The 20,905-nt window shown below is 32.1% G+C and overlaps 1 protein-coding gene across 1 annotated transcript; it reads right to left on the reverse strand.

Moving 5' to 3' along the window:
- Positions 1-306: 306 nt before the first annotated feature.
- On the reverse strand, positions 307-17,381 carry LOC145326932 (uncharacterized). The gene is made up of 5 exons (XM_080170380.1): positions 17,247-17,381; positions 14,748-14,818; positions 11,405-11,508; positions 1,019-1,093; positions 307-750 (listed from the first exon to the last, which is right to left on the reverse strand). Coding segments are annotated over exons 1-5 (339 nt in total). The 5' UTR covers positions 17,249-17,381; the 3' UTR covers positions 307-663.
- Between the last annotated feature and the right edge of the window lie 3,524 nt (positions 17,382-20,905).

The raw sequence follows: 20,905 nt of genomic DNA on the forward strand, positions 1-20,905 counted from the left end.
TTTGTAATCCTGCAGGGCCAATACTTACAGTTTACTTACCCTACCCATAACCAATATAAACTTTAACCTAAAGTAAATAAGTAACACGAAAAAAACGGTGGGCCTGTCTCCCCCCCCTCTATCATTTTTTTTTATGAATTTTGATGAAATTGGAATGACAATTTTTTCATATCTAACATCAATAATTGCATTAGGTAGGAGTGTTTTGTGACTTCTTACTTACGCTGTCTGACAGACAGACGGATGTTCGGACAGGCCCTATTTATAGAGAAGCTGCGCAATTATAAAAATACTCAAACAAAAACATAAATAATAAATGTATATATTTAAAACCAGGCAGTAGGAATTATCTTATTCTACAAACATACAAATTTAATAATTTCATAGCATCATTAAAAAAACAAAGTTTTACTTATAACAAAGTAAAATTTGCATTATTAAAATACTACATGTTAATACTTGTACTTTATGGCTCAAATTTGCGCTAAAAAAAACACATCACAATTTTAATATTTTAATTAAAACTTAAAGCACATTTTTTCTTAAATTTTAATTTGAAGCCAAAATGGCACTTTATAAATTTATTCTTCATTATTCACTGATGTCTTTTTGGTTAAATAACACAGGTTAACTAATTTGTTTGTGTTTGTGATATGTGATGGTTCAAGGTACGGCCATAAATCTGTGAAACATGACGGGCTTGGCTTTCTGGGCAGACTCTACCATCAGGGGTGACAACTCAACGGCATTCTGAAGAAGAAAAAAAAAACATCAAGTTTGAGTTGAAACTTACCCTACCTCGTAAGGTCGGGATTCTACATTGATTTTTAAGAGATCATCTCGAGATTTCCAAAGACTTTTTAAATCGTTAATATTATAAAAAAGTAGCTTTGATCTGGTAGCCAATATCGAATGCAATCAAAAGAGTAACTTTTTATCCATTGTCACATCCCTACATTCTTGCAATGTGTACAACTATCTCACAGTTTACTAATTAACGCAGTAAATTATATAATACCTTTGGTCTGCTAATTTCAGCAAAGTTTCTGGGCAGGGAGGGAGCGTGGTACTTGTGGAATTTATCTTGACTCTCCTACATAGATAGATAGATAGATAGATAGATAGATAGATAGATAGATAGATAGATAGATAGATAGATAGATAGATAGATAGATAGATAGATAGATAGATAGATAGATAGATAGATAGATAGATAGATAGATAGATAGATAGATAGATAGATGGTAGTCACGGGATTCCTCCCCACGGAATTCCTCCCACTGGATTCCTCCCAACGGGATCCCTCCCACGGTATTCCTCCCACACGGGACTCCTCCCACACAGGATTCCTCCCAACTGGGATCCCTCCCACGGGATTCCTCCCAAACGGGATACCTCCCACGGTATTCCTCCCACACGGGATCCCTCCCACAGTATTCCTCCCACACGGGATCCCTCCCACGGGATTCCTCCCAAACGGGATACCTCCCACGGGGTTCCTCCCAAACGGGATACCTCCCACGGTATTCCTCCCACACGGGATCCCTCCCACGGAATTCCTCCCACACGGGATACCTCCCACGGTATTCCTCCCACACGGGATACCTCCCACGGTATTCCTCCCACACGGGATCCCTCCCACGGAATTCCTCCCACACGGGATACCTCCCACGGTATTCCTCCCACACGGGATCCCTCCCACGGGATTCCTCCCAAATGGGATACCTCCCAAACGGGATACCTCCCACGGTATTTCTCCCACACGGGATCCCTCCCACGGAATTCCTCCCACATGGGATACCTCCCACGGTATTCCTTCCACACGGGATCCCTCCCACGGGATTCCTCCCAAACGGGATACCTCCCACGGTATTCCTCCCACACGGGATCCCTCCCACGGGATTCCTCCCAAACAGGATACCTCCCACAGTATTCCTCCCACACGGGATCCCTCCCACGGTATTCCTCCCACATGGGACTCCTCCTAAAAATGTTTCAATTTTTTCCCATTTACAATTTTTCAGGGTGGGGTGACCTTCCACACCCCCGTAAAAAATAATTTTTCACATTTTTTTTTTTCATTTTTAAATTTTTTGGGGTGGGGTGACCTTCCACACCTCCATAAAATTTTTTTTCAAATATTTTTTTTTTTCATTTTAAGATTTTCGGGGTGGGATGACCTCTCACACCCCCCTAAAAAATATTTTTTTTCAAATTTTTTTTTTTCCATTTTCAATTTTGTTGAGGGTGGGGTGACCTCCCACACACCAAAAAAAAATTTTATTCAGATATTTTTTTTCATTTTAAAATTTTTCGGGGTGGGGTGACCTTCCACAACCCCCTAAAAATTTTTTTTTCTTTCATTTTCAAATTTTTTGGGTTCGGGTGACCTCCAACACTTCCATAAAAATTTTTTTTCAAATTTTTTTTTTTCATTTTCAGGGGTGGGATGACCTTCCACACCCCCCTAAAAATTTTTTTTCTTCAAATTTTTTTCTTTTTCCATTTTCAATTTTTCGGTTGTAAGGTAACCTTCCACACCTCCCTAAAATTTTATTTCTTTTCTGGATTTAAAATTTTTTGGGTTGGGGTGACCTCCAACACCCCCCTAAAATTTTTTTTTTCAAATAATAAAAAAATTTTAAATGGCAATAAATATAAATTTGAAAAATTTTTCAGGGGAATGTGGGTGGTTACCCCATCCCCCTGAAAAGTTTAAAATTTGAAAATGAAGGAAAATAAAATTTTGAAAAAAATTTTTTTTGGGGGTGTTGGAGGTCACCCCACCCTCAACAAAATTGAAAATAGAAAAAAAAATTTTTTGGGGGGGTGTGGAAGGTCATCCCACCCTCAAAAATAAAAAAATTTAAAATTTGAAAAAAATTTTTTATGGAAGTGTGGGAGGTCACCCCAACCCCAAAAATTTGAAAGTGAAAGAAAAAAAAAAATTTTAGGGGGGTGTGGAAGGTCACCCCACCCCCAAAAATTTTTAAATGAAAAAAAAAAAATTTGAATACAAATTTTTTTTGGGGATGTAGGAAGTCACCACACTCTCAACAAAATTGAAAATGAAAAGAAAAAAAAATGTGAAAAACATTTTTTGTAAGGGGGTGTGGAAGGTGACCCCCTCTCGAAAATTTTAAAATGAAAAAAAAAAAATTTAAACAAATTTTTTTTTACAGGGGTGTGGAAGGTCACCCCACCCTGAAAAATTGAAAATGGGAAAAATTTAAACATTTTTAGGAGGAGTCCCGTGTGGGAGGAATACCGTGGGAGGGATCCCGTGTGGAAGGAATACAATGGGAGGTATCCCGTGTGGGAGGAATACCGTGGGAGGTATCCCGTTTGGGAGGAATCCCGTGGGAGGGATCCCATGTGGGAGGAATACCGTGGGAGGTATCCCGTTTGGGAGGAATCCCGTGGGAGGGATCCTGTGTGGGAGGAATACCGTGGGAGGTATCCCGTTTGGGAGGAATCCTGTGGGAGGGATCCCGTGTGGGAGGAATACCGTGGGAGGTATCCCGTTTGGGAGGAATCCCGTGGGAGGGATCCCGTGTGGGAGGAATACCGTGGGAGGTATCCCGTTTGGGAGGAATCCCGTGGGAGGGATCCCGTGTGGGAGGAATACCGTGGGAGGTATCCCGTTTGGGAGGAATCCCGTGGGAGGGATCCCGTTTGGGAGGAATCCCGTGGGAGGGATCCCGTGTGGGAGGAATCCCGTGGGAGGGATCCCGTGTGGGAGGAATCCCGTGTGGGAGGTATCCCGTTTGGGAGGAATCCCGTGGGAGGAATTCAGTGGGAGGAATCCCGTGTGGGAGGAATTCCGATGGAACCAGATAGATAGATAGATAGATAGATAGATAGATAGATAGATAGATAGATAGATAGATAGATAGATAGATAGATAGATAGATAGATAGATAGATAGATAGATAGATAGATAGATAGATAGATAGATAGATAGATAGATAGATAGATAGATAGATAGATAGATAGATAGATAGATAGATAGATAGATAGATAGATAGATAGATAGATAGATAGATAGATAGATAGATAGATAGATAGATAGATAGATAGATAGATAGATAGATAGATAGATAGATAGATAGATAGATAGATAGATAGATAGATAGATAGATAGATAGATAGATAGATAGATAGATAGATAGATAGATAGATAGATAGATAGATAGATAGATAGATAGATAGATAGATAGATAGATAGATAGATAGATAGATAGATAGATAGATAGATAGATAGATAGATAGATAGATAGATAGATAGATAGATAGATAGATAGATAGATAGATAGATAGAAAGTTAGAAAGATAGATAGATATAATGCAACTAGATTGTAATTAAGTGATTAGCATACTTTCAAAATTCCCATCTGACATTATATCAAAATATTAAAAAGAAAAAATTAACCATGGACAATTTTTCTATAGAATTTCGTCATTATAACAATGTCAATTATGTCCATTTGCATTATTTCTTAAGTAATATTGCAAACAAGCTTAGCAAGGCTTTCCAAGACAAAAAAGGGTAAAATGCAGTTATTGTCAAATAATCAATATAATTATTCAATAATTCATTTAGATTTGATCACTTTATGTTCAGACAATATTTAGAATTTTCCATAAAGGACATAAACCATACTTAGCAATTGAGTTGCTATGCTAGTAAAGAAAAAAATAGTGTCTTAAAGACGCACAGGTAAATAATAGAGAAGTTTCATTTTGATAATTTTATGAAAAAAATGAGACGACAAAATGCAGTTTTTTTGCCATTTTTCCATTCGAAAATGAATGAGAAAGGCAAAAACTAAGGAAAATTTAGTTTATAAAAATTTGATAATTAATGAATCATTTTTTTTCTTCTAAATTTTCATAATTTTACTTAGTTACATGAATAATAACTTTTTAATTAATTAAGTTAAACACGTGTTAATAAATACTTTAAAAGATTAAATTTTAATTTGAAGAAAAAAATCATTAGTAATTCCAAATCAGAAGGGAGAGGGAAGAAACAGAAATGAACTTGTAAGAGAAGGGGTGGAGATGGGAATTAGAAGGAAAGAAAAAGATAAAAAAAAAGCAGGAATTCAAAGGGCTATATTGATGTACATAACCAATGATGATACACAAGATTTCCCCTTCTGTAGATTATAAATAGTGGTTTAAAAGTTTGAACAGTTAACTTAATGAATTAACCCATTTAAATTCACAAAAGTCTCCAAAATTATTAAGCCAACTAGTAAGAAAACATTATTTTAAAAGTTTTGGAACTTGTGTGATCAACAGCCCATTCTTGACCCCCCTCTCTGTCACTCTGTCTCTCTCTTTCTCTCTCTCTCTCTCTCTCTCTCTCTCTGTAAAAAGAGTAAAATCACGGAGGAGTATATGCCCTTTTTTAAATTATAACCAGCAATCACCTAAAATAACAGACAAATCAACATATAAAGCAAAAGTATACAAACTCAAAGCTTTAAAAAGTACCTACATTCTTTTTTTCTTATAATTTATAAAACATGAGTCGTAAAAATACTGTTTGCAAACAATAAGACAAAAGGCTTTTATAACATTTATTTATTTTTACAATTAGGCGCACTGCCCATTCACGGTTATTTAATAATAGTGGTCTTTTATGCAGCTTTAATGGAAACAAGGATGACAATATCCACAAAATTTAGGCTCAGAGATCATTGCCAGAAATATGAAAAAAAGATAAAAACTCAACGTATGGACGTAAAGATCAGAATGATTAAAAAGCCTTAATATGAAATGCCTTTTTAATATAGCAATTTGATGAAAAAAATAGGATTTCTACCGTTATCGCCGTTTTAAATAACGGTGCAACTAAATCAATTTTACGATTTTTTTTTATTTTGAACAACTTTGGTTTTCGAGATAGCATTGGTGGGGTGGGGGGGGGGGGGGGGGGGGTCGGAATAACTCCTTCGCCAAAAAATAATTATCAGAATAGGGTTAGGTACAGGTTAGGTTAGCCTTTAAATGTAATTTGATATACTTTTACATACTTTAGTATCATCGAGCTTAATGAACGAAAAAAGCAAGTTTATGTTGGAACAAAGAATGTGCATTGTATGTAGTGACTTTAAAATAAATAGCAAAGCTACTTTAAAATTGTTATGTTGGTTTTACCAAAAAACGCAGTCGCTTTACATTAGATAATCCCTAGCAGTAGTTTTTTAACACTTTGCGGGCGGGCCATTCGAATGGCTTAGATCCTTTATATTTTTGCTATTATGTTTGTGTAATATTTTTCAGTTTTGTGAATTAACCGAACAAAGAGTTTTAATTTTAATTAACCAATTATTCATCTAAAGGTTTTCCCACTATCAAGAACAGTTTTAACAATAATATACTTATTAAAAAAAAAAAAATATAGCAAAGCTATTTTTTAATCAATAAGGTTAATAAATGCATGTAGAACATGAAACAAATATATCTTATTAATTTTATAGATAACTAGCCACAGAAGTTCAGATATAAAACTAAATCTAAATATAAAATAGGCAACTGAAATGTTCCGGGCCGGGATTTATGCAAAACTTCCCGAAATTGGAGAACTCAATTGGTTTATTAGTTATTGAAATCTTAAGCTACAGACAAAAACTGATAAATTAAATATACAAATCCAATAACTTACTTAAACAGACACGTTGGGCTTAGAAAGTAGCTTCATCACTTGAAAAATTAAATCTGAAGCATTTTTGTTTTAAAACTGTCCCTAAGAATAAAACTACGATAGAAAAAGCCAAAAATTACAGTAAAAATGAAATATTCTCAAGATATTTGTACAAATGGATGTAGAATATTACCATTGAACGCGATTATTGGTTAGTTTATGTCAGCCCGCTGTGTGTTTCACTTTATTAGAGAACAGGGAAATCTGGTGTAAGATCAAAGTAATAATATATCCATTTTTGTACAGTAATCTTTTGAATCAAAGGAGGTATATCGTATCTGAAGAAAAACTATTTTCTGTTAGAATTTTTGGGTATAGTCCCTTTCGTGACAACGCCCCTTAAGGGACGATTCTTTGTATTTTCACAGTAGCGGGGCAATCACCTAACCCAATATAACCTAACCTAAAATAACCTATTAAAAGTAATTTAAAGATACGATACGACGAATCGCCCCTTAAGGGGCGTTGCCACGAAAGAGACTATACCCGATTTTTTTTTTTCTTTTATAATAAACAAGCTTAAAATCAAAATGTTACTGAAAAATAAATAATTTTGGTCGAACTGAAACCCAAACCCTCATAGTCAACAAGCAAAAACATTAATATTTTGGCTAGAGTAATGAATTAAGAATAAAAGAAGTTAAAATAGATTTTCTTTCAATAAAATATCCCTTCCTGTCAAAGTATATACATACATAAATTTGTTTAATGATTGATTGTCTGAGTGATGGATTGAAAAAAATAACAGTTTTATTTTCCCAATTAATTATTATATCGTTATTGATCAATTATTTTGACTGAAAATAATGGAAAAAAGGATAGCAACATCTATTAGTAGCGAAGCTCATAGGTATAAAAGCAAAAACAGTCAATCATAGTGTTCATAGAATTCAGTTTATAAGAAAAATACATTCTTGAATTTGATTTACGGTGCCTTAATCAATTGATGTAAAATACTTTTCTATCTTATCTATCATGTAAACTTGTCCTTGATAGTAGCGAAGCTACAATGTAATTTACTTTATGTTTCCTTCAGTCAGTCCTTAACGGGTAAATGTGTTTTTACTCACTGCTATTGAAGATAGGCAGCTGAACTTTTAAGTGGAGATTCTTTGACTTATACAAATCTAGTCTATACTTTGTTTTGTCCGTCTGTCTGTCGGTCATGCTTTAAGAGACATAAACTTTTTATATAGGTAAGGTGATTATATTAAAGTTTTTGCATTGTCTCTCTCTTTCTTTTTTAACATTTAGTCTATATTAACTCACTTTGTCCGTTTGTCCATCCCATGATTTTTTGTGCTTCGCTACTTATGGGTATATTCATCTTTGCTTATTTATAATTGCATTGCTAAAGTCTAGACTAACGCTTTGCATCTTTTACATGTGAGTTCAGATGTTAAATATTGGTATACATTCACTTCCGCATAACTATTCTATCATCAAATAGAGTTCACATTCGCAAATAGCACAACACCCTGGGATCTAAAGGGCCGATAGATTGATGTGATTCTCCATATCTCCAAAATTCCACTTTATATATAATACAATTAGTGATTGAAATGTTTGGACGCTAAACTTAATTAGCCAGCTAATCGAATTTCATTAAAAGTTCCCAAAATTGTTTAGCCAAAGAATAAAAAACGTTATTATAAATCTTTCGGGACTAGTATAAACAGCTTTTCTTCCTGGCAAAAACCAATAAATTCTTTAACAATGAGAATAAAACTTAAAGTTGTTGAAATATTGTGCTAATTTGGGGTTTTACTAATTTGAAAAAAGGTACATGTACAGAATGAATAAACACCCTAAAATTGTTTTAAAGTTAATTATTTCTTTGTTTTAATAATGTTTTTTTTGTGGGAATTCTAAATTATTATTAGATAAAGACAACTAAGAATAGTTTATATAAATTGATTCGTTGACTCAAAAGCTTTGGGCTTGTTTGTTTATTTCAAATAGGTAGTGTCCAAACGAATCAACCAATAATTTTAATCTACATAATGGGTAATGTTATATATTAACCTTATTTAAGATGTATTAAAATTTGAAAATTCGTCCCTTTCCCAGGATGCTATCTTTAGATTGTTTCAGAAATAAAATTCAATTGAAAAAAGCTTGTTTGACCATTAGAGTTTAAAAGCGAAGATTGTCTTAATATGAGGCATGTCTGACCAGTATTACAGTAGTAACAGTTAGCGATGATCCCAAATTTAGAATGTCAATGTCGTCTAATCGATTTCAAATCTTTCGGTATAATGGATACATACAATGAACATTCCTGTAAAATCAAATATGAACATTCAGGGAGGGAGGGGATATTGGGATGTTTATTACACTATTCCCCAAAGTTTTATAATTACGTATTCTTATTCGTTGGATAACAACTTTTGGGACTTGTATTGAATATAGATTAGGTGGTTCATAAATTAAAGGTACAAAAGTCTCAAACACTAATTGTAATGTACAGAAAGGGTAATTTTGTGTATCAAGGTTGGAGATTTACATCAATTTGTTGGTTATTGTCTTATCCCTTTAGATCTCTGACATTTATCAGTACTAGAAATGTAAGGATCATAAGGGATAAGACAATTATTTTGTTGCTATGTTACTTTTACCGTAGTAGTTTATCAAGCAAGATAACAAGTAAACTATGGGTAGGTGATCTAAAATGCTATTTTTATCAACTCTACTCGATAAGAGATTAGATATCAAGGAGGACAATATCCATTATTAGCGAAGCACAAAAAAGACATGGATAAATAAACCAGCTAAGTTATGATTTATGGCAGTTGTTCCATGGTCATGAAAAAATACATTGAGAAAGAAGGATATGAAAAATATAAGAAAATCACAAAACCTGAGTAAAAAGAAAAAAAATATATAGCATGAGGGAGCGAACGACTGATTAACTATATACAAATAGATAAAAAATATTTGTGGATATTTTGACAAGATAAAATTGTAATCAACTTAGGTTGCTTACATGAACATCACTTATTGGTCAGTTTGTTCATCAAGTAGGAGGGGAGGGGTTGGGTATGGATTGGATTGGACTGATTATTTTAACTAGATACAAGTTTCACTTTACTTGAGTACATGATACTCTGGTGTAAGATCTAATTAATGATAAATTAATTGTCGTATACTGGATTCTGGAAAAAAATATGTTTACCAAACCCCTGTATCTCTGACAACCGCACCTATTTCTGCGCACATATTTAGAGAATATATTTATACATACATGTATGTCAAATTAGAATACAAAGCAAATATAAATGGCAAGGAATTTTGCGTATGCTTTTTCAACAAGGATGATAGGATGATTAAATGTAACAGCTTTAATTCACATTTAATTTTGTTGATTCATTACATATTTAAAATCTTAACATTAGACAATAAATAAATTAATAAGATAGTTACTCTAAAAACAATTATCTTAACTTATTAAATTTTCAATAACAAAATAACACCCAACAATCAACCCTTGTAATACATTAATTATTTTTGTGATGAGGAGCACCTGATTATAGACCACAACTTTCATCTTTTTTTATTGTCCCTAGTATGAAACTTGAAAATTTTATTATAGAGTAGCTGCGCTACTAACAATTATGCACATGCAAAGTAGGGTGTGCATTCACAACCGAATGGTGCCATTTATTTGCAAAAAGACTCAATAGCAAATGAATAAGATGGAGTGTTCAATGAGACGATACTAAAAATGGATATATGATTACTTGGATCTTACATCATAATTTTATGTTCTCTAAGAAAGGGAAATATAAACCCTCTTTGCCCCATTCCCTCCCTTTCTACTAGATAAGCGAACTGACCAATAAATGAGTTCCATGTTAGCAAGCTAAATTGACGACAATATTTCACCTGTCATAATATCCACGTATATTCGATCTACATCCATTATAGTAAAGCTAAGAGAAAGATGGTGTTTGCGCTGTTGTAATAAAATACGATACTAATAATCTGATAATTTGATTTTCCATGTGTGGATGTGAAGGTACTCCGGGAAGGAAGAGGAAAGAAGGATGTTAATGCAAATTATTCAGTTCCTTTCATGGTGCTTTCACAATCCCACTAAAATTTTCTAAATTTTTTTGCAAATGTAGAATACATCTCAAAAGTATAACCAAATTACTTAACTTCTATAGACACAAAAATAATTATCTATACTATAATTTGCCTTTAGTAGATGCGCACTTAGCATGTTAAACAAGTCATGCTATTTAAGGTCATGGTGAAAACACCTCATTAAATAGTCATGGCATCTTAAACCTAATTGTAATTGGGACTAACAAAAAGTAATACAGCATGTCCTGTTTCAGTTGGAAATAATAGAAAAAATAAAATATAAATTTAAAAGTTAGCATCTATAAATCTTCGTATATTAATATCCTAAATGTTAGGTCTTTTAGATTAGGGTAATAGACCTAATAGGTAGGCAAATATCACTATCAAAATTTAGGAGTCAGTGTGGTTTGAACTTCTCATTAGAGAAACAAATCTATAATTCAAAATGTCCATCTGTCTGTATGTATATCCGATAAAAATGTTTAGGGGTAAACGTGATTTTCTCGGCTCTTATTCAAGATAAAGCGATTAAATTTTGAGACTGCTCATATACCAATATTGTCTTTTACAACTGATTTGCAAAAATTAGGCAGAATTTACCTGGATTGCTTTTAACCCCAGAAATCCGCTTCTGCCGCCGCCAAAAAGATATCCATACTGCCGGACATAGATATCGGTAGACATAGGGGAATCATATACACCACCTAGATAGATAGATGAATAGTTGATATGATATATAGATTCAAAATTAACATTGAAAACATGATAGATGGATAGATATATTTATATAAAGATTGATGATAGATATATAAATAGATGCGTAATTAAAAAACAATTAAAAATCAACATTGAAAACATGAGCAACATACTTATAAACAGAGGGGTGCAGAAGGGTGTTTATCAAATCTCTAGTAAAATTAAGGGGGTTTATCCAACCACTAGACTTACATAATACAGCTAAGTTGGTGTAGAGTTATAAACAAAATCATTGTTAGCGCATTAAAAATCATTTATTTTTAAATGAGGAAAATATAAAGCTAAAATGTTTAACAAAGAAAAAGCTGTTATATGGTCATACAAAAGGTTTATAAGTAACCTGTTTATAATAGATTTTTAGATTATAAATTTATCAGGGAGTAGAGGAACAATGGTGGTTAAAAATTCTACAACACTTTTTTTGCCTTCCAATAAGTTGCTACAAAAGGCAGAATTTAAATATAGTTATTTTTTTTTTTTGGGGGGGGGGGGAGATTGATTTTTTTTAAATTTTTCTATTCCTCAATTCTTGAAATTTAATGGTCAATTTAATTCATAAGTTATTAGACATAAAGTTGATTATAAAATGTATAAATGTTTGTAAGATATTAAAAACAAGAATAAAGAACATAAGTAGCGCAGCATTAGAAATAAATAACACGTGAAGGAATATTGTTATCTTGTTGTTGCTACGCTTCTTGTGGAAAGAATGTCTTTTTTACTTTTTGGTTATCCTCGTATAAAAGTAACAGGATGTCTGTCTGTTGTTGCTAGTTGATTGGGAGGGAGGGGACATTAGTTATGTTTATTACATTAGTCCCAAAACTTTTCTTATTCGTTGACTTAACAACCTTGGGGACTTTTATTGAATTTTGATTGGTTAGTTCATTTAGTTGAAGTTGTAATTTTGTGTATCCTCATGAAGGATGTACATCAACTTATTCAGTTAGGGAGTTGAATCCATTTTTATAGAAGCAGAAATATAATCTATGATTATGGTTTGGACCCTCTAAAACTGTAATCTACCCTTCCACTTTCCCCTCTCTTGTTGAAGATATCTTCACCAAGAGAGGGGAAAGTGGAATCTTACATTTAAAAAATCGTATCGGCGTTGAAGATATCTTCACCAAGAGAAGGGAAAGTAGAATCTTACATTTCAAAAATCGTATCGGCGTTGAAGATATCTTCACCAAGAGAGGGGAAAGTGGAAAGGTAGATTACAGTTTTAGAGGGTCCAAACCATAATCATAGATTATATTTCTGCTTCTATAAAAATGGATTCAACTCCTTAACTGTTATTAGTCATTGTCTTACCCCTTTATATCCCTATGATTTTTTGTTTTTATTATGGAGTTGAGTAACTCGGCCCTTTAACTCGGGAAATTTAAATTGTCCCTAGAGGCCTTTAGGAGCGTAAACGCGTAAGTTTATCATTAAATAGAGAGTACATTTAATAATTAATCTATCAATATCTTTTCAAAATTGTAATTAAATTGCCAAATTAATTATGCTTTTACTCAAAATCATCGTACAATTATGAAACCCAAGCGAATTTGCAATTGTAATAATGTCTATAAGAGGCGAAGCATGGTCAAGCTTAACAAAAACTATGATGATAAATAATTGATATAATAAATTTGTACCGTGTTGTCATAGAATCCATTATTCCCAAAAATCAGATGCATTTCATATCAAACCAAATATTATTATATAAAAAAAGTTTTAAAAACATAACTTTAATTTGAACAAAAAAATAATAACCAATGCAATGGAAAGTGAACATTAAATTATTTTTTTAACATACTGCAATTTACATTACCTTTAGGCGCTAAATGCAAGCTATATAATTAGTAGGGAATATACTCAATAACTTGAGTATGTACGTGCATCCGTACTTTTGAATAAGTTAACAGCAAAGCGAATAAAGAAAAAATAGGTTAGAGTGTTTATTTGAGGTGCGTATTGGATCCCCATTTTAGGTTTTTAAAAGATTCTGAAAAAAACAGGGAGGAGTAAAAGATGTATATAAGGACGATTTCTCTTGGGAGGGTGGAGGGAACCTCCCTAAAATAGTTATAAACCTTCTCAGGACCTACATTTTAAAGAACCATAGCTGCAGCGGTTGGTGAAGTCCTTCGGTACAGACAAAAACACACACAGATATCCTTTTACTTAATGGATTCCCTCAAAAGAACTTAAGTGAGATCATTCACCTTTTTTGTCCTACCAATGGACTTAGTTGTCCTTGTTCCTAGGCTTAATTAAGGTTTAGTTAATGAATTCTAATTGCATAGCTCATAAAAATTCTTAAGGTCAGCCATTTGTTACAGCAGTAGTAATTCAATAAATCCTTTAATGGTTGCGAAGCATAATTATAATTTGAGTGCAAATGTTTGTTTCTTTGTTTGACTTATAAATGTGAAAATCCTTGAAATAGTGGCTTGAGGAATAGAAGATTGTTTTAACAAGGATTAAGTTACTGATTAAATAACTTAATCTACTACAGGGTGACTAAAGCATTTTCTAACATCTTTTATCAGCAATGCTAAAGTTATCAATCAATAACAATGTTTGATCATACAAAGAGTCTATGATATAATTTTCAAATCGCGCGATTTATTTTAAAAAGTTTTAAAAATTGTTTCACTCAAAGATAATAAAATTATGACTGTGCACAAGTTATCAAAAATGGTTAAGACACCCTGTATTTTAAGATCTAAAATATATTCTCTCTCAAGGCAAACTACATTTCTAGAGTAACATGATATCTTTATGTCTATTTAAGAGTCTCTATTAAAATTCAATGCTAGTTTTTACCAGTTATCTTGTATTTATATTAAATAAACATTAATATTCTTTATTTACTAGCGAGAAAGAAAGAATGTTTACTTATTTGTGTTTATAAGCCATATCTATCTAAATAAGCCATTAAATTTACTAGGCTAGCCTTAAAGTCAGAAATTTCTTAACCTTGCATTGATTTGGTATACAAATTTTAATTGGGTCTTTGAATATCAGCAAATAGCGTCGAAAATATTACACAAGCCAAGTCGCTACAAAAGAGCAGAAAGCAATTTGTTTGCAGACTAAAAAGGTCCTCCCCACTTAAGCCAGGTAGTTGTCTGGGTTATACATCTATACTTCATTTTCTTTCCATGATCCAAAAAATCTAATAAAATTGACCAACCTGCTCCAATATCGAGGGCTGAAATTTGACTGAAGATACAGGCACAGACAGATATCAAACTCAATACCTTCCTAAATAGAGAAATAGATAGATAATAAAGGATAATTAGATAGACAGATGTATAGATAGATAGATATAAATTTGACTGAAGATACAGGCACAGACAGATATCAAACTCAATACCTTCCTAAATAGAGAAATAGATGATCAATTAAATAGATGGTCAGATAGATAGACAGAAATTTGAGTGAAGATACCGGCACAGATAGATAACAATCTCAATACCTTACCACCAATAAACAAACATAAAGGATAGAAAGATAGATACTTGGTCAGATAGATAGATAGACAAATATTTGAGTGAAGATACAGACACAGACAGCTACTTAACGTCTACCTTAACAAACAGATAGATAGATGGTCAGACAGATAGATAAAGGATAGAAAGATTGATATTGAATTTATTGAAAATTAGATTGATAGACATTAAAATAGATGACTAATAAAATATAAGTTAGAAAGATATTTAAATATATGAACAGTAAAAGACAGTTAGCCAGATAGGTATTTTGTTAGAGAGATAAAAAGTAGTACATATATTTAAATGAATTGATAATTAAATAATTAATAGATATATAGTTAGATGAATAGCTAAATTATCAAAAATCTATTTTAATAACACAAACTTAAAAAGAGCCAATTATAGAGTAACTTTGCTTTAATACAATGCATATTTCTAGATTTATAGATAGATAGATAAATAAAAACATGATATGTGGGTCAAAAGATTATCTTATCTCCCGTCAAAAAATAAAATATGAACATACTTAGTTTTTGAATATTTTTAGAGTTGTCTATAAGGTTAACAAGGATGAGAATTTTTAAAAGTAGTGCAGCAACAATATGAAAAAATGTTTAGTTATATAAAACAGTAATTTGTACTATATTCAATATTGATAATGTATTATGCTTATTGGATGAGCATTATAATGGATTAGCTGAATGGATATATATTATTACTTGGATCTTACACTAGATTTTAATGTTATCTAACAAAGTGAAACACGCAGCGGGCTAAAATAACAATTCCCTACTTCCACTCCCTTTACCCCATATCCTCTCCTCCTAATAGATGAACGGAATAATAAATTAGTTCCATGTTAGCAAGCTAAATTGTTAGCAATTTTCCCCTGTCATAATATTCACGTATATTCTACATTCATTATTAGCTGGGTCATACATATTTTTTATTTATTACAAAGTTTAATAAATAATTCTTAGTTTGATGGTGGATTTTAAAAATTTATTTTTAATTTTGTAAAAGATTGATTAAATGTTTACCAACGATTTCAGAAATAGCTGGACCTTTGAGAAAGCTTTATGGAATGGATTTAAGATATTCTTCGTAACCACCCCCCACCCCCATTGCTCTTTCAAAATAAGGTCTCTAGAGGCTTTAGGCGAAGCAGCTGGTTGTTTATATAATTCATTAAATGCGCAAATGAAAGTAATAATAAGAAAGTAGTAGAAAATGAAAATAAAACCAATCAAGTGATGCAAGAAAAAATTCCAATTAGTAAAATCAAGTTTTTTTTTCTGTAAGGCCGCCACTCTATAATTGAAGAATGTCTGTCTGTACGTAGAGTATTTTTTTTAGTTGCGATGCTTTTGTATGTAAATTGTTTATAATTGCCATTGTTAGATGCATTTATAGCAGATACTACTGAATAACTATAATTTTGGTTGTATTTCTGCTGGTTGTAAAAATGACTGCGCCCCTCAAAGCATATATCAAACAAACACCCAAATTCCATATTTAATTAGGCAGTTGTATTCAGAAAGGAAGGGTACATTTAGCTGTTTATTACACTAATCCCCAAAGTTTTATAATAATATTTCCTTAATCGTTAGTTTACCACTTTGTGAATTATTATTGAATTTTGGTTAGTTGGTTTATTAAGTTGAGTGTCCAAACGGATCAACCACTAATTGTAATCCACAGAAGGTAATTTTGTATATCATCACTGGGGTGGTACATAAAGTCATCGGCCTTTGTCTTATCCCTTTAGATCCATGTGTCTATTGTCTTATTTGACTATGAACAAAGCTTAGCTATAAATACATAAAATTATCCTTGTTTTTAGTTATAAAATGCATTTTATTTTTTTGAGCAGAAATAGTTTTCAATTAAAATAAGTATTGCTGTTTTAAAATCATTAAACTTAATTATCGCATCGTACTAAAGTCAGCTTTCCGCGGATATTAAAATGTAATACGTTTGTAATACGATGCGATAAGTAACTATTAGAAGTTAGGCAGATATTATCAATAAATCACTCATTTAATAAAGTAAATTTAATATTATAATCTTTTTAAAATCCATCATTAAACAAAGAAGATGAAATAAATTTACTTAATCGTTAGTGACAGACCGTCGAACGGACGTAGGCTAAATAAACTGATAAGTTAGTGACACTGCAAAAAAACTTGTTCACTTACATTTTGATTTATAAAATTTGTAATATATTGCCAGGAATGTATGTTATGCTTTACAGGTGCAACTGAAAGAGATATAATAACCAGGCGGGGGTAGTGGGACCTCTTTCCTTGCACACTGCCAACAGAATACTGAGTATAGCAAGTAACAACCAAGCTTTTGGCCATCAATAAGTCCGTAGGGTTTTTGTAAAGTACAGCAAAAATATTAGATAGCTAATTTTGGAAAAATTTTATGATTATGATTTTTAATAGCAATGCTATTCTATAATTATTCTATTATGTCTGTTCGGTCGTAAGTCACCGAGATAAGACCCTCACAAATGTACAGAGCCTACTCAGTTTTTATCAAATGAAGACACAAAAAAAACATACTTTCTAAACGTATTTTTTGCTCTCAATGTCGAACATTTTATTTAGAAAAAAACTGTACAACAGAACATTGTTCTTTTTTTTCAATTTTGCTTTACTTCTTATATGCTTATTATCACTTTTTTTAAATATTACGTTTTGGTTAAAATATTTTTTTGTTATATTGTATGTTACCATCGTCCGTAAGTTCGTAAACCTTCTCCGTTCATTGCTTCCCTTTTATTATCATACTCTTTTTTTTCAGTGTAAAATTTTGGATGATTTTTAATAAATTAAAATTATCCTCTTGTATAAAGTTTGTCAGTTAAGACCACTCTAACCACTGAACCTATTTGGTAAAGGAAGTTTCGCATAGGTCTTGGGATGATTAAGTTGAATTGCTCTTAGATAGGACGTCTTTGGATGGTTCTAGGCTATTATAATGCCCTATCTTACTTGATTACTGGTGCAACACATTTACGTATAGTCAATATAGGTCCAAAATTTGAATATAATTTCCATGGTGCTTTATTAATGCTTTCCACCACCGATCTACACCCCCACTTTCCCCATGTATCTCCCCTCAGTGCTTTTGACTCCCACAAACCACTTTTAACTACACGGTTGCACCTTATCATGGAGAAGCAATTGGCAGAATCGTAGAATGGTAGCTAGATCAATAAATATATGTATTATGAGTATATATAACTTAGAATTGGCTAAATGGTGCGGCCCCTGAACTACTGGATCTTTATTTGTAGTTGGAGGGTATGGGAAAATAAAAATAGCCTAAAATTATCCCAAGACACAAATATAACATATTTATTATATTAGCGTTAAATCTTAAATATAAAATGTTGAAATACTTAAAATTCTTAATTATTCCGATGTTAATTATTAGTCAAATAAACTATTAAAACTTCATGTGTAATTGATCAGCAAAAGCCAATTTTTATAATCCAAATTGATCAGGAAAAACATCTGATATTTTTAAAACTATACAGAATCAAAATATAATATATGCAAAAGCAGAATTGATGAAAACGTTTTAATAATATTTTTCTGTAACACAAACTATTCTATAAAATATTTGTTCTGTGGCTACGATGCTTTTCTATACGTTCGTTCAAAGTACAATAAGTTACTGCTTGACTGTGTGTGTGTGAGTTTGTGTAAGTTTGTGCGTGTGTGTCTGTGTGTGAGTGTGTATTTCTCCTTAGCAATACCAAAATAAACACTAAATATAAGCAAATATAAGATTTTGTTTAAGTCTTAAATCAACAGTATTTACATATGATTTTGACTTCGCCCCTAGCTCTATTTGGCTTCGCCTCTAAAGGGTAGGAAAGTGTCAAAAAAGAAAAATAATGTCCCAAGACCAATATAAAATGTCTTTCAAAAGACTGTTTTTTTCGTCTAGCTATTTAAGAGATATTTTGCTTTTAACTTAAAATCCTTATATTTTGTACCATACTAAATGTTAAAGAATGGTGGTAAAGCTACTATACAAGTAAACATGGCTTAAAGTCCGTGTTTATTCCCTGTTGTATGTAATGAGTCATTTGTAAAACTTTTTTTTGTCAATTCTCATTTTCAACTTTTATAATACTGAAAAAACATTTTTTTTTTAATTTGCTTGAAATTTATCTGTTTTCCTAAATTTACCAGATTTGTACAGTCAAAGTCATCTATCCTTATGTAAAAGTTACAGGATGTATGTCTAACTATCTGTCTGTTTTTACCAAAGGATCTCTCTGACCGCTGAACCGATATAATTCTCCTTTATAGTGTAGCTTCACGTCATATCCAGGATTTTTTGGGAAAGGATGCTACCAACCTTCCAAGAGAAGTCGCTTCTAGAAAAAAATATCACTCTTACAATTTTTTTACTTTTATTTTGAAACTAAAATTTACAGTTGAGGGATGGTTGACTTCCCCTTCCCCTCTTCAAGTGCCCCTTGAGGCTCGTCCCTAGGGATGAAGTCACTAGAATTTTTAAGACGTAATTGGCTTTGTAAATATAAACTTAAGCAACAACAGTTTTTATATTTATTTAATGCTTTTACAACGCATGGAATGCCGGAATGAGGCATTGGAGATAATCAAATGCTCTCATTAATCATGTAAAATTCTGCCTTTTGTAGCTTGTTTATATTGTGCCAAGCAAGGTTTTAGTACAATAATTACCTGCTATTGTTTTTTCCCTCTCTCTGAATTTCAACAATTCAAATATTCCCATGTCTTACTAAACCTAACTATTATAGATATTGTATTTTAAAAATGGATATATTATTACATGGATGTTACACCAGATTTTCATGTTCTTTAGCAAAGTGAAACTCGCAGATGGCTTAAATAACAATACTCTCAATCAAACCTCTTTACCTCGTACTGGATAAACGAACTGACCAATAAATGTTGGCAACCTAAACTGACGACAATTTTTCCCCTGTCATAATATCCACGTATATTCTAAATCCATTTGTTTAAATGTGAAAAAAATGATATCTAGAATATATTTGATACTAGAGTTGGCTCGATATAACTATCTCACTATTAGCTAGTTTTCTATAAGTACATATCTATTTATCTATTTCAATTTTCCTCCCTTGCCATTACTATCTAAAAGAAAGAAGTAAATATTTAATATTTTAAATGATTTTAAAAAGATTTCTTCAATTATATATTTATTTGCATTACTATAACCAAAGGGTTAATATGATTAAAATTTTAGTTTCAATATTTGAACACTACGGAAGTGTCGCCACAATCAAATTCTTTTAAAACAGAGTTTTCTTAGAGTTTCTATATTATGAACGAATATTTTTTGTTTCCATTAGTGACGAACCGGCTTTTAACGCCCGGTTCCAGAAAATGCCGAAAAAAAACGGTTCTCAGTTTTAGGATTGCATCATTCTCAGTATGAATCCCCCCTCTACTACCCTGGTTTTCATTTCCCCCTGGAGCAGGCAGTTTTGCTTACTTCCGTTTGCCGGTATAGCTCAACAAAATTTGAAAACCAAGAAAAACGAGGTGATTTTAAAATACCCCTCCTAACTTTTTTGTTTATGAAGTAAAGTTAGTGATTTTTTTTGGTGAAATTTAAATTTTATTGGAAACTACATTCATTTGTGAATTCGTTTTATTCAAATTATTATTTTTCATATGATTTTTTTATCGTTTTTTATGTTCTATATAGCTCTGGCTCGGCGCGAGTAAAGATACCCGCTAGTTTTATTGCCCTGCTCGGCGCGAGTAAAGATATCCGTCCACATATAATATCAAAAGTTTTAAAACTTCTAGGAAATGGG

This window comes from Acartia tonsa, chromosome 8, assembly GCF_053477335.1.
Source record: "Acartia tonsa isolate MP-2025a chromosome 8, ASM5347733v1, whole genome shotgun sequence".
Lineage (NCBI taxonomy): Eukaryota > Metazoa > Arthropoda > Copepoda > Calanoida > Acartiidae > Acartia > Acartia tonsa.

What these genes read in the sequence shown, in the direction of transcription:
- LOC145326932 (XM_080170380.1), bottom strand. An exon ending in TGGGGTTAAAAGCAATCCAG is followed by an intron (nt 1,094 to 11,404) that starts GTAAATTCTGCC and finishes CTATCTATGTAG; the next exon opens with GAGAGTCAAGATAAATTCCA. An exon ending in CTGAAATTAGCAGACCAAAG is followed by an intron (nt 751 to 1,018) that starts GTATTATATAAT and finishes TTTCTTCTTCAG; the next exon opens with AATGCCGTTGAGTTGTCACC.